The following is a 14,499-nucleotide window of genomic DNA, read 5'->3' as shown; positions in this document are numbered from 1 at the left end:
AAAAAATATATTTGCAACAGGGCACCAGAGGCTCATGCCTATAATCCTAGCTACTCAACAGGCTGAAATCTGAGAATCATGGTTCGAAGCCAGCCTGGGCACAAAAGTCTGTGAAATTCTTATCTCCAATTAAATCAGAGAAAAAGCCAGAAGTAGCAATGTGGTTCAAGTGGTAAAGCACTAGCCTTGAGCAAAAAGAGCTCAGGGACAGCACCCTGGCCCAGAGTTTAAGCCTCGGGCCTGTCCAAAAAAATCAAACCCCTGAAAACAAAGTTGAAAAATGTTTTCTATATCATGTGATATAACCCAACATCAGCAAGGTTCATGCCTATCAGCTATAGTTCTTTAAGGACAAGCCATTTTCATAACACAGTATCCTTCAAATACAATTTAACACATTGTACAACAGGAAAAATCTTTAGAAATTAGGCTTTTAAAAAGTTATTTTCTGGGATGGCCAATAGACACATGAAGAAACGCTCAACCTCCCTAGCCATAAAAGAAATGCAAATCAAAACAACCTTGAGATACCACCTCACCCCATTTAGAATGGCAAAAATCAAGAACTCTAATAACAACAGATGCTGGAGGGGATGTGGACAGAAGGGAACCTTACTTCATTGTTGGTGGGAGTGTAAATTTGTTCAACCACTTTGGAAAGCAGTATGGAGGTTCCTCAAAAGACTTCACATAGAGCTCCCCTATGACCCAGCAATCCCACTTTTGGGCATTTACCCAAATGTTTACAAACAAGACCACACTAAAGCTACCAGCACAACTATGTTTATTGCAGCATTATTTACCATAGCTAAGATATGGAACCAACCCAGATGGCCGTCAGTAGATGAATGGATCAAGAAAATGTGGTATATATACACAATGGAATTCTATGCCTCCATCAGAAAGAATGACATTGCCCCATTTGTTAGGAAATGGAAAGGTTTGGAAAAAATTATATTAAGTGAAGTAAGCCAGGCCCAAAGAAACATAGGTCCCATGGTTTCCCTTATTTGTAATATCTAGTATATGTATGAGTCAAGCGGAAAAGGTCAGATAATGTGATGTCAGGAAAATGAACCCTTAGATATGTATTTTAATGTTTTTTTCTTTCATGCATGTGTTTCTAATGCATTTATAAGATTATCTCTTTGTTGCTTTGTATGTCCCTCCCCCACAGTATAACCCCTGCTTTCACTATATTTGATGTCAGTATAACTTGTGGAGGAGATGGGGAAAAACCAGTTGTTTAAGGATACAGGTGGACCTGTTGCAACAATGAGAAGTACAAGTTGTCATGTCCAAAACGAGCTTTACAACATCGGTGTGCGGGGGGGGGGGGGGGGGAAGGGGGGAAGGAGAAGGATTGGGATTGGGGGGGAGGGGGGAGGCTGGGAAGGGATGTGAAGGGTAAACAAAGGAGGAGGCTGCAATGCTTGGTAAGAAATGTACGCATTATCCTGCCCATGTAATTGTAACCTCTCTGTACAGTATGTTCACAAATAAAATAAAATTAAATTAAAAAAAAAGAAATGTACGCATTATCCTGCCCATGTAATTGTAACTCCTTTGTACAGTATGTTCACAAATAAAATTAAATTAAATTTAAAAAAAAAAAAGAAACACAGGTCCCATGGTTTCCCTTATTTGCAATATCTTGAGTCACGCGGAAAAGGTCAGATAATGTGATGTTAGGAAAATGAACCCTTAGATATGTATTTTAATGTTTTTTTTCATGCATTTGTTTCTAACGCATTTATAAGATTATTTCTTTGTTGCTTTGTATGTCCCTCCCCCACAGTATAACCCCTGCTTTCACTATATTTGATGTCAGTATAACTTGTGGAGGAGATGGGGAAAAACAAGTCATTTAAGGATACAGGTGGACCTGTTCCAACAATGTGAGAAGTACATGTTGTCATGTTGAAAACGAACTTTACAATGTTGGTGGGGGGGGGGAGGGGGAGGATAGGGTGGGGGAGGAGGCTGGGAAGGGATGTGAAGGGTAAACAAAGGAGGAGGCTGCAATGCTTGATAAGAAATGTACACATTATCCTGCCCATGTAATTGTAACCCCTCTGTACAGTATGTTCACAATAAAATAAAATAAAATGAAAAAAAAAGTTATTTTCTGTTGTAATTGGTCCAAAAATGAGATGTACAAGACATTATGTAGAAAAACAAACTTTATATCTTTGGTGGGTTGGGGGGTGGGGGGGGATGGTGGGGGGGTGTGGAGGTGGGGGGGTGTAGAGGGGAAGGGATGGTAAGGGGAAACAAAGGAGGAGGCAACAATGCTTGATAAGAAATGTACTCACTATCTTGCCCATGTAATTGTAACCCCTGTGTATGGTATTTTCACAATAATAGTAATAAAAAAGAAAAAAGAAAAAAAAGTTATTTTCGGATTCTTTGTTACATGAATAATATTTGTGACTTTTGATATTTTAAAAAAAACTTTAGTAGTTTACCACTTTGTGGACAAAATTTGTCTTGTTTTCAACCCAGGTGTCAGAGAAAATTACCAATGATAATAACAGTACCAACTACTGAGGACTTACCATGAAGCAGAAACTATGCTCATTAGTCCGCAGGAAAGCCTATCAGGAGGGTAGTATTATTATTTCTCCCAATTTAGGGGTCTAGTCTGAAGGACTACTCTGTACTACAGCAAAAGTCAGTGGCTGAACAAAAGAGAAGTTTCACTTGTCACTCCTATCATACATCTATCATAGGTTGGCACAGCAGACATTTGTCCATTGCAATAAACATAGATGTGCACGTATCTCAACTGTACATCAACTTACTATCCTTTCAATATACCTCCAGACCTAGCATGGCAGGATGGTATAGTAGGTCTATTTTTAACTCTGTGTGTGTGTGTGTGTGTGTGTGTGTGTGTGTGTGTGTGTGTGTGTGTGTGTGTGTGTGTGTGTGTGTGTGTGTGTGTGTGTGTGTGTGTGTGTGTGTGTGTGTGCGCGCACGCGTGCTGGTCCTGCAGCTTTAATTCAGGACCTGGGTACTGTTCTAAGCTTTTTTGCTCAAAGCTAGACCTCTACCACTTGAGCCAAAGCTTCACTTCCGGTTTTTTCCCCCCTTTTTGGGAACTTAACTAAAGATAAGAGTCTTACAGACTTTCCTGCCTGGGCTGGCTTTGAATCGTGATCCTCAGATCTCAGCTTTCTGAGAAGCTAAGATTATAGGTGTAAGCCACCAGTACTGGGCTTTTATTTTTATTTTTTCCACCAACAGTGTTTAAGGGTTCGTTTTCCCTTACAAACATTAGCTGTTGCTTATTTTTCTTGATGATATCCATTCTGACTGAGGTAAGGTAAAATCTCCATGAAGTTTTGATTTGCATTTCCTTGATAATGCCACCATTTTCTGAACAAGTACCCCAAATAGTCATGAAGACTGACCTGCATTCGAAGACCCACTAATACCTCCAATCACCAAATTCCATAGCTTAAATCACCCTGCTTTTCTAAATCTCATAAATAGTTCCAAACTCTATGCTGAGAGAGGTAGATTGAGACCTCAGTCTCCCACCTCCACACTCAGCTGTCTGGTAAATACAATCTTTGCTTCTGTAAAACTTGTTCAGAGATTGGCATACTTTGCTGCAAGCAGAATGGGCTCGGTTCACCAAGATTCTCAAATTCTGCACTGAATTTTAATCTATTTTATGACCCAAGTTTTCAAACAAAAATTTTTTTAGAAGGCTAGTAAAACACTTTGAATTTAACAAAATACATTTTACATTTCAGAAAGATTTCCATTTTAAAAGCAGTTAAAGTTAATGTCCTAATGGCTAATAAGTTAAAACGTTCAATTTTCTGGAACCTTCATTTATACAAAAAACTGCTGTGTCAAACTCTACAAGCTAAATAAAAATGATACAGCATCTAATGCCTTCCATTATTTTCTCCCATAGGATAGACCCAATAAAGGGAAGTAAACAATTACATAGACAATGTGGAAGAAATAAGCCTTTGTATCGAACTAAATGAAGCAACTAATAGCTCAGAAAGAGTATCAGTAATCTTTGTCACATGAACCTCCCTTTACTACTAATAAGAAGCTAAATAATGAAGCTATTGAAAACATAGCAGATTTTTCAGGCAATTAAATACCTTTCTCACACCCATGAAGGGTCTATTTCTCAACAGACTTTTACATGGAGACAGTCACAGACAGAACAGTATTAAAATCACAGAGCTGCTTTTCAGGGTTCTGTTTAGAAACATGCTTGGGTAGTGAGGATCAATTATTTATCTTTTAAAGAAACACAGTAAAACAAAAACAATTTGCCTGCATCAGATGGACACAGAGACCAACATAACTAGCAGATGCCATGCCCAAGGCTTTACATGTAGTATGGCATTTGATTGTCACAATAGCCCTAGGAAGCAGGGACCATTATACCCACTGGATAAAATTGATGGAAGGAGAGAAGGAGGTCCTGGGCTACCTGTTCATTGACTAGAAGAGCTAGTTACTTAACCTGAGGCCCACAACTCCACATTCTATCTTTACTTTCATGAACCAGGGTGCCTAACCTGGTTAGGCCACACCTCCATACTAATTTACTGGGGTGTATGTGAGACAATATACAGTTAAGAAAAGTCATTTTTGGAACATTGAGATTCTTCAGGACCATACAACTGTTCCCCCAGTGCTGTATTGTCCAATGTTTAGCCATTAATCACAAATAAAATTGCCTAACACTAAATGAAATCCAAAAATCAGAACTTTCCATCACATTTCAAGTATTCAGTAGCAGCTTTGTGAACTGAGCGCTGGTGGCTCACACCTGTAACCCTAGATACTTAGGAGGGTGAGATCTGAAGATGGAGGTTCAAAGACAGCCTGAGAAGGAAAGTCCTTAAGACTCTTATCTCCACTTAACCACCAGAAAACCAGAAGCAGAGCTGCTGATAGTGGTAGAGCCTTAGCCTTCAGCAAAAGAGCTCAGGAACAGTGTCCAAACTCTGACTTCAAGCCCCAAGACAGATAAAAATTTAAAAAAAAAATAACCTACGACTAGTGGTTGCCAAAATGGATTGAGAAGATTATAGAACATTCTATCTTACAGAAGAGCTATGAGATAACATGAATCCAGAGGATCCCCAAAAGGCATGGTCAAGTGGGAAATGTTGATAACTTTTAAGATTATCATTGTAAATAATACCATTGACATAATGCATCATTATTAATAACATATCAATATATAATACTGAAATAATATACTATTTATTATACAATGTATCATTGTATCATTGTATGAGTTTCCACTGATGAATAGATCAGTAAGCAAAATGTTTGCCATCCATATGACAGTATCATTCAGCCTGAAAAGAAAGAAAATGTTGCTAGATATAACAATGTGGACAAACCTTCTAGACAGGATGCTAAGTGAAATAAAACTATCACCATAAGACAACTGTATACTATACAATGATACATTGTATAATATATCATTGTTACTGAGCATTGAAGCCATTGTAAAGTCCTTTCCCTCTCCACAGTCAGGAAGGACCAGTCCTTTCTCCATACATTCTTTCCCAAGATGAACAGTCAGCCTTCTAGGATCCTCCTTGCCTCATAGATGCTCAGGTCCCTTATAGAAAGTAGTATAGGTTTTGCATAGAACATATCCTATTGTACACTTTTAAATCACATATTCATTACTTATAATATAAAGAGATTTAAGACTAGAAAACTATATCACAATTGGAAACTACACAGGAATATTACAAAAAAGGGGTTTACAAATTCAACTGCATTCTCTACAGGTATTCATTTATGTTTCCACTAAGAAATAGTATTACTTAAAGCAAATGATAGGTTTCTCCAAAGCACACAATACTGAGAAAGAAGACAATCTAAGGGTAAAACTTAGATCCAAATTAGTCATTCTAAAACACGGGTGGTGGGGGTGAGGGGAGCTAAATATAGATAGAAGGTAGAGGCTGAAATCTGATCACTGTGATTCAAATACAGCCCAGGCTGGAAAATCTGAGATTCTTTTTTTTTTGGGGGGGTCCGGTTGTGGGGCCTGAACTCTGGGCGCTGTCCCTCAGTTCTTCAGCTCAAGGCTAGCGCTCTACCACTTGAGCCACAGCACCACTTCCGGCTTTTTTCTTTTTGCTTATGTGGTGCTGAGGAATCAAACCCAGGGCCTCAGGCATGCAAGGCAAGCATAAGCCACTGAGCCAACTTCCCAGCCCCAAATCTGAGATTCTTATCTCCAATTCTCCACCAAAGTGGAGCTGTGGCTCAAGTGGCATAGCACCAGTCCTGAGCAGGAAAGCAAAATGAGAACATGAGGCTGAGTTCAAACCTCAGTATCTGCAAAAATAAATAGACAAGTACAGTATGATTTTACAAACCTGAGGTATGTATAGTAGTCAAGTTCATAGGGACAGAAAGAGAATGGTGACTGCTAGGGGCTGGAAGGAAGATAAAAGGGGATCTATTTTTTAGGGGGCATAGTTGTATAACATGTTGAAGTACTAAAGTTTTGGTTGCCCAATGATGTGAAAAAACTCTAGTGAACTGTATACTTTAGAAATCATTAAGATGCATAATAGCCAAGTTATGGAAACAGCCAAGATGCCCTACAATAGATGATGAGTGTATAAAAATGTGGTAGCTGTACACAATGGAATTTTGCACAGCCATTAGAAAGAATAATATTGTCATTTGCAGGGAAATGGATGGACCTAGAAAAAATCATGTTAAGCCATGCTCAGACAAACAGCACATGTATTCTCTCATATGCAGAAGTCAGATCTAAAGTACACTGGGATATGATAAATTATACAGGACTCTAGGCATTCACACACAGTGAGACTAATGTCTCTCTGCCTCAATATTTATCAAAATGAACTCCAGGAAATGGAAAGAGGAGAGATTTTTCTTTGGTTTGTCTTGCTCCTTCATTTATCTCTCTTTGGGAGATTACATAAGGAAAGGCACAGAAATGGAGGGACAAAGGGTGAACAAATGCAGCAATGGTACTCAGTAGACACTGTTGAAAATGAACTATACAATCTGTTGGTGGAGGAGAGGGAAAAGCGGGGGAAGAGCGAAGGAAGAGGTAATTTATGAAACTGTAACACCTCTGTACTTCACCATAATAACAATAAAAATATTTTAGAAATAAATAATTAAGATGGTAAGTTCTATTTTGTGAATTTTTGTGGTGGTCCTGGGGTTTGAACTGAAGATTTAGGTGCTGTTCCTGACCTTTTGTGCTCAAGGCTAGTGCTCTACCACTTGAACCATGTCTCCACTTCTGAGTTACTGTTTCCACTTTGTAGAAAATTGGAGTCTCGCAGATTTTTCTGTACAAACTGTCTCTGAACAGCAATCCTCAGATCTCAATCTCCTCAGAAGCTAGGATTGTAGGCATGAGCCACCTGCATCTGTCTTACGTTGAATTTTTACCCCAATAACTAATAAAAAGTCTAAGTCAGTATTCCATTTTTCCTATTGCAAAAAAAAGTTCATGACTGTTCTGAACTCTGTAAGATTTAAATAATAGAAAACCATAATGTTTAAGCTAAATATGCAAATACCTGGGTCAGTTGCAGAGATAATTGCTCCAAAAAAGAGACAATCTGTATAGTAAAATTTATCAGAGAGCTGGCCCACAATCTTCATGAGCTTCACCACGCCATACATGAGATTTCTGTAAGAAAGAAGGTGAAGAATGTCAAGAGAACTGTTTGCAAGCATGCAAGCAGGAGATCTGTAAAAGTAATAGGCAGTGGATATAGCTAGACACTTACTAGGACTACAGGCAAGTAGGACTTTAGTACCAAGTAAAGGCTTGTAGCTAACTCCATTATACTGAAACACATAGCTACCCCAGTTTTACAGCTGTGCTCACTAACCAGAGCAGCCTAGAAGTATAGGCTTTGATCAGCAACAAAATTAAGGTCTCTTAAACCACTAGATAATAGGAAGAAATAGGAAAGATAGACCTCAAAATTATAGGTAAGAAATTGCTAGAAAACACAGACAAGAATAGTATATTTCAAATCACAGGGACAGTGGGTGGGAAGAAACTGGAGAGAAATGAATGGGTTAGTCACAAACATCCTAGTAACTGACCTATTGTTTATCACCTTCTCTACCCAGAATGATAGTAATGGAGGGAGAAGAGGCAAACCTCTGTAAACGTCCTGTTGAAACTTCTGAGTCCCATCAACCAATATGGACAATTGCTTTGCCTGGCGTGCAGGCAGAACAGGGCACACACCCCACAACAGCCCTTTCTGTGTTATGTATAATATAACCTAGTACAACAGGAAGTACCAAGTTCATCTTTTTTGTCAGTCCTGGGGCTTGAACTTGGGGCCTTGACGCTGTCCCTGAGCTCACTTTTGCTCAAAGCTAACACTCTACCACTTTGAGCCATGGCTTCACTTCCAGTTTTCTGGTGGTTAAATGGAGATGAGCATCCCATAGACTTTCCTGCCTGGGCTGGCTTTGAGCCTCAAACCTCTGATCTCAGCCTTCTGAGTAGCTAGGATTATAGGCATGAGCCGGCACCAGGCTAAGGTCAATTTTTCAGCTCAGCCTGGACATATTTCCTACATGACAGCTTAGAAAATGTGAACAGTGAGGGATGCTAAAAAATAAAAAAGGACTAGCACATGTTACAAGTGTGTGTGTGTGTGTGTGTGTGTGTGTGTGTGTTGGCAATAGCAGTGGTAACATCAAAAAAGGACTACACATTACAAGTGTGTGTGTGTGTGTGTGTGTGTGTGTGTGTGTGTGTGTGTGTGTGTGTGTGTGTGTGTTGGCAATAGCAGTGGTAACATCAGCTGCAGACGTTAGGAAAGTAAAAACAACTGTGGGGTTTACTTATTGTACCCACCAGCCAAGCCTTGATAATTTGAGATTTGTAATGAGGAAGGACTGACCATTCACTGGGTACCATTATATCCTAGATGCTGACACCAGTAGATTGGCTAAGCTAGGAATCCAAGAAGGATCTGCAGAATAGAAACCTTATGAAGAAAACTGGCTAGAATTGAATGCTTGCCTCATGTGAGCTAGGCACTCTTCCAGACACTTAACAAGTCCAATTTCAGTCCATAGCAACTTCGTAGTAACTGATTTGATTTGCTCTTTGTTGCTCCTCAAAGGCTTCTTTCACCTATCTTTCAAACATTTCCAGAAACTAGACCTTCCCCTACATTTCCTTTCAGCACAATCTAAGACCTGGGCAACAGACTTCTCTGGTGGACTTTCCCCATCTTGCCTCCCCTTGCCACTAATACATGCTGGGCAGACTGTTGCTCTTCAGAGACATGTCACCTTGTAAACAATACACTCTGTACCTCTCCTTTAAAAAAAATAAAATAAAAAGCCCTTAAAATAAATAAATAAAAATCTCTTGTTCTTAATCTCTAATATTTTTTAATAAAAGTTCTGGGATGGGCATGATAGCTCATGGTCTTTAATCCAAGCTACTCAAAAGGCATAGATCAGGAGGATGTAGTTAGAGGTCAACCCAAGCAAAAAGTTAACGTGATCCTTATCTCAACAAATAAGCCAAGTATGGTGGCACTTGCCTGTTTTCCTAGCTACATGGGAGAGAAAAAGAGGAGGATCATGGTCCAGGCTAGCCTAAGCAAAAAGTATGAGACTGTATCTGAAAAATAACTAAAGCAAAAAGAGCTGCAGGAATGGCTTAATTGGTAGAGTGATTCTGACTAGCCAGCATAAAGTCTTGAGTTCAAAACTCAGTACTACAAAAAAATTAAAATTAACTTATGATTTTCATTATTTCCTTAGTTTTACTTAATGCTCTTTTCTATTTCAGGATGCCATCTAGGCTATAACATGACCTTTAGTTATCTAATCTCTAAATTTAGTCTTCTCTTGATTATAACAGTTTCTCAGACATTGCTTGTTTTTAACAACGTTGGCAATTTTGAGTAGTACTGGTTAGATATTTTGTAGAATGACTTTAAGGTGAAGTTTTCTTGCTTTTTTTTTCTAATGGTTACTGAGGTGATGTTCTGGGGTAGAAGACAAGAAAGGTAAAGTGCCCTTCTCATCACAAATATTGCGAGCACATACTAGCCTGACTAGTATTACTATTAACCCTAGCTACTTGAGAGGCTGAGATTGGGAAGATCGTGGTATGAGGCTAGCCTAGCAGAAAAGTTTGAGAGACCCCTTCTCAATGGCTAGCTGAACAAAGTAGCATGTCTGTTACCCTAGATAAGTAGGAAAGAAGTCTAACATAGGTGGATCATGGCCACAGCATGTACACAGGGAAGTGAGATTCTATCTAAAAAATAACCAGCAAAATCTGAGCTGGAAGCATCACTCAGTGATAAGAGCACCTACCTAGTAAGCATAAGGCCCTGAGTTCAAAGCCTAGTATCACCCTCTCAAAAAACCAGTACATGGTTCATCTCCACTGATGTTGATCACCTGGCTCAGCTTTCTCCATTTAGAAACTACACTTCCTCTATACTCTTTGGAGAAATAACTATGAACTCAAAACTAAGTTCTGTGAGGGGCTGGAATAGGGGGACTACATTCTATGTCCTTGAAAAGCATGTATCTTTTTTAAAAAAGCCTACATTTGGAAAGTAGCACAGGACACCTGTCTCTTCTCCTCCACTGATTTATTCATCTAAACATTTAACTATATCAGTGTGGTCTCAAGGGTATTTCTTTTATACTTTGGGTGATGATCTACTAGAAAGCAATTTATTTGTTGTTTAGTCAGAGTGGGGCCCTGGCCATTATGGGGGGCCTTTAAGTTGCCTCTACTGTCCCTTTGAAAAGCCCTACATCCTTCCACTTGTCTGAATGTCTTCTAAGTACTTGATTTTTTTTCCTGAGTCACAAGATGCCCCATCTACATAGACATTTTCTGTCCCAGCTCTGGAATATACCATTTCTACAAGGGGCTCTCACTCTTTTTATTGAAGAATGACACTAGAAATCAACATCTGGGAACTAGGAGCTATTTTATTTCATTTTAGTTAATCTTAATTGTAATCAAAATAGCCACATGTGTCTAACATCTCCAGTACTGGCACACAACATCTGGACACCAGACAGTGGGTAATCACACGGATCTCATCCTTTTTGGAAATTGAGTTAATTGACTTGTATGACCAAGATTCACTTACCCAATAATGAAACAGGAAACTGCAGTTCCCAAAAAGGCATAGGCCAGAATAGAGCCAAGATTTCTGAAAAAATGTCTCTGAATAAGACAAAACAAAACACACAGCAATTATATTGTGATTTTCACAGTTAGCTTAAGAAGCACTTTATGAGTTTCTAAAACCTGAAAGCCCAGCTGGGGTCATAGTTCAAGTGGTAAAGTACTTGCTTAGCATGCACAAGGTCCCAAGTTGCATCCTTAACACCACACCAAAAAATCCCTGAAACTCTACCTAGTGTTTCTATTACCTCAAGTAATATCTGAAGTGACTCCTGAATAATGCTGTAAACATCATGGCTTTAAAATATTCTCTGCACTGTCAATCACTGAGCAAGTGAGCAAGGGCTTAGTAAATTTTCAGACAAAATTACTCTGGTTAACTATATTAAATTATATTGAGGGCTGGGAAGGTGGCTCAGTGGTAGAGCGCTTGCCTTGCATGCCTGAGGCCCTGGGTTCAATTCCTCAGCACCACATAAGCAAAAAGAAAAAAGCCGGAAGTGGCACTGTGGCTCAAGTGGTAGAGTGCTAGCCTTGAGCTGAAGAGCTGAGGGACAGTGCCCAGGCCCAGAGTTCAGGCCCACGACTGGACCCAAAAAAAAATTTATATTGAGTGTGAGTGTGTGTGTGTGTGTGTGTGTGTGTGTGTGTGTGTGTGTGTGTGAAAGAGAGAGAAAAAAATGAGAGCCTTTTTTGTTTAAGTGTGTGTGTGTGTGTGTGTGTGTGTGTGTGTGTGTGTGTGTGTGTGTGTGTGTGTGCTAGAAAGGTTGGCACTCTACCACTTGAGCCACACCTTGCCTTTGGTCTTTGGCTGGTTAACTGAAAATAAGAATTTCTCAGATGTGTCTAACTGGGCTGGCTTTGAACTAGGATCCTTATATCTCAACCTCTCCAATAGCTAGGATTACAGGTATGAACCACTGGTGCCCACCAAATAAATCCATTTTACTCCATGACTCAGTCAGTCACCTCTAGTTCTAACGGTACCTTAGAAGATCATTATAGATAACTTTGAAACAAATAGGGGAGGAAAATGCCACCAAATGGGGTTCCTGATTAATTCAGTATCAGAAAAGAGTGCAATATATACTCATGTACCCCGCAGCATCTACATATATTCATCTGGATTCATCTTTGAAACCTGGGAAAGAGGGACAAATAGAGATCACAATGGAGAAAAAGGAATAGGAAGTTATTGCCATTTGCTGGCTTTGTGATACATGCCAGTAATCAACAAGCTGAAGAAGATGAAGTGAGAGGATTGTGAGTTTACTTAAGGCCAGCCTGGGCTACATTATATATGACGAGTTAAATACATATAGTAAGAAAAACTAATGTAAGATTCTACAATCATTGATTAAGCGATGTCAAAGCTACAATCTCCTTGATACTACTGCACATTCTTTGGTTACTTTAACACACAGATCTACTATTCCCAGTCGTGAGGCCTGTAGGACATGCTGAGGGTATGGAGTTACTTGTGCCTGTTCTTGAGATACTGAGCCATGGTTCTCACTTCTCTGGGAAAAAGTTATTCTCATTTGAAATTCAGTACTACTTAACAAAACAGACACACAAACCTCCCAAATATCCTAATGAAGTAAGGGCCAGGAACATTTGAGCTAAAAAATTTTAGATATTTTTATCATCTTTAAATAGTTGTATAAGAGTTGCCATTGAACAAAACAGTTTATGAATACAATGCATCTTGATGAATGTTCTCCCTTTCAACATTCTCACCCATCCCTCCCAACCTACCCTTTCCTTCATCTTTTTTAAAATTTTGTAGGATATACATTGAAGTTTTGTTTTAAAAAGGCATTGGAGTCAGTTGGACAGCATCAGGGAAAAACAGAGTATAAGAAAGAAAGGTCAGGCCAGCATCAAGAGCCAAAATGAACTATGAGGAGACAAAAGATGCAGGTATCCTGTGACCTGTGTCACAGACAGAGCGGATGAGACTTTGGCTTCAGCCTTTCACAATGCTTGTCCTTGTCTGAGGCAGTAAAAATGTCAAAGAACATCGAGTACCCTCTAAGTACCTGCTCAGAAATGAATCTTCCAGGGCTTGCCATGCCGACAGTCACCAAGTGGGGGCGCTGCCTGGACACATTATGGACACATAATTATGTTTACATAGTAAATTTTTGTTTATCCCCAGTGTTTTTAAGTTAAAGAGGTTTTTAAAAGTATATTAGCTTTTTAAGATAATTTCAAAATACGCCAATATTTTGGGGAAAAAAGATTAAAAATAAGGGAGTTAGGCTAATAAGGAAGATGAATGGAAGATGAATGTGGTCAAAGTAGTTTGTTTGTATATATGAAACTACAACAATGCAACTGATGAAATTGTTTTAGGAAGGGAATAAGGGAGTATGGGAGAGTGATAGAGAGGGTGGAATTACTTGGAATACATTAAATACATGTGTCACAACAACCCCCACATTAACTAATATATGCTAATAAAAAGTTATTATGTAGAAAAATAAATTACTGGGAGTGACTTCCCTTTAGAAACTCCATCAGGGCTTAAATAGAGAGTGTAAGGAGTGGTTCAGGATGAGTGATGAGACCAATGACACTCGTGAAGTATCCAGAAACAAATTTCAATCCCAGGTGTACTTTCCCTTGTCACTCAGCATTCTTTTGGGCAACCATCACAATGAATAATGTAAATAGATAGATGGATAGATAAATAGATAGATAGATAGATAGATAGATTCATAGATAGATTCATATTCATGGTATTAGCCAAAGCATAAAATTAGAAGTGTAAATCTACCACTAAAAATACATTAATTACATATTCTAGACTCCTCCCTTTCTGTCTGTCTCTCATACACACAGCATACACACACACACACACACACACACACACACACACACACACACACACACACACACACACGCTATTCTCTCATTCATATCTGCTGACAAGAATGGGAATTTAATTGCATCTTGAAGAGATAGACCATTTGTGTGTGTACTATATTTAGCATTTTTTTTTTTATTTTTTTTTTTTTCCCCCTACCATCCCCTCCCTCCCTCCCTTCCCCAAGGTTCTTTTTTTTTTTTTTTTGATCGTGATTAAGTGATTACTTAATTTCCGGAAATTCACAGCATTTAAATGTACACTTCATAGTTCACAGTGTATTTTCACATATACTTGCTTATCCAGTTCTCATAATGCTCCTACTACAAAGCTGTTATTTGAACCATTTTATGTGAGAGAAACTGAAAGCTTCTGAGTTTTCTAAAGTCTCCCTCCACTAAACCACAGCCCCAGAACTGGA

At 39.0% G+C, this 14,499-nt stretch overlaps 1 protein-coding gene across 1 annotated transcript in view; it reads right to left on the bottom strand.

The window, feature by feature from the left end:
- Nucleotides 1–14,499, bottom strand: part of Slc9a7 (solute carrier family 9 member A7) — a 170,686-nt gene that overhangs the window by 68,233 nt on the left and 87,954 nt on the right. Inside the window, exons 4-5 of the mRNA XM_070040577.1 lie at nt 11,169–11,245; nt 7,581–7,693 (exon numbers count right to left, since the gene is read on the bottom strand). Of these exons, the coding sequence (XP_069896678.1) occupies nt 7,581–7,693; nt 11,169–11,245 (190 nt within the window). The remainder of the gene's footprint in view (nt 1–7,580; nt 7,694–11,168; nt 11,246–14,499) is intronic.

Source organism: Dipodomys merriami, unplaced genomic scaffold, assembly GCF_024711535.1.
Source record: "Dipodomys merriami isolate MVZ:Mamm:240054 unplaced genomic scaffold, mDipMer1.0.p SCAF_3, whole genome shotgun sequence".
Taxonomy (NCBI): domain Eukaryota; kingdom Metazoa; phylum Chordata; class Mammalia; order Rodentia; family Heteromyidae; genus Dipodomys; species Dipodomys merriami.
Note: the sequence above shows the minus strand (reverse complement) of the source record. Positions and strands in the feature narration are given on the sequence as shown.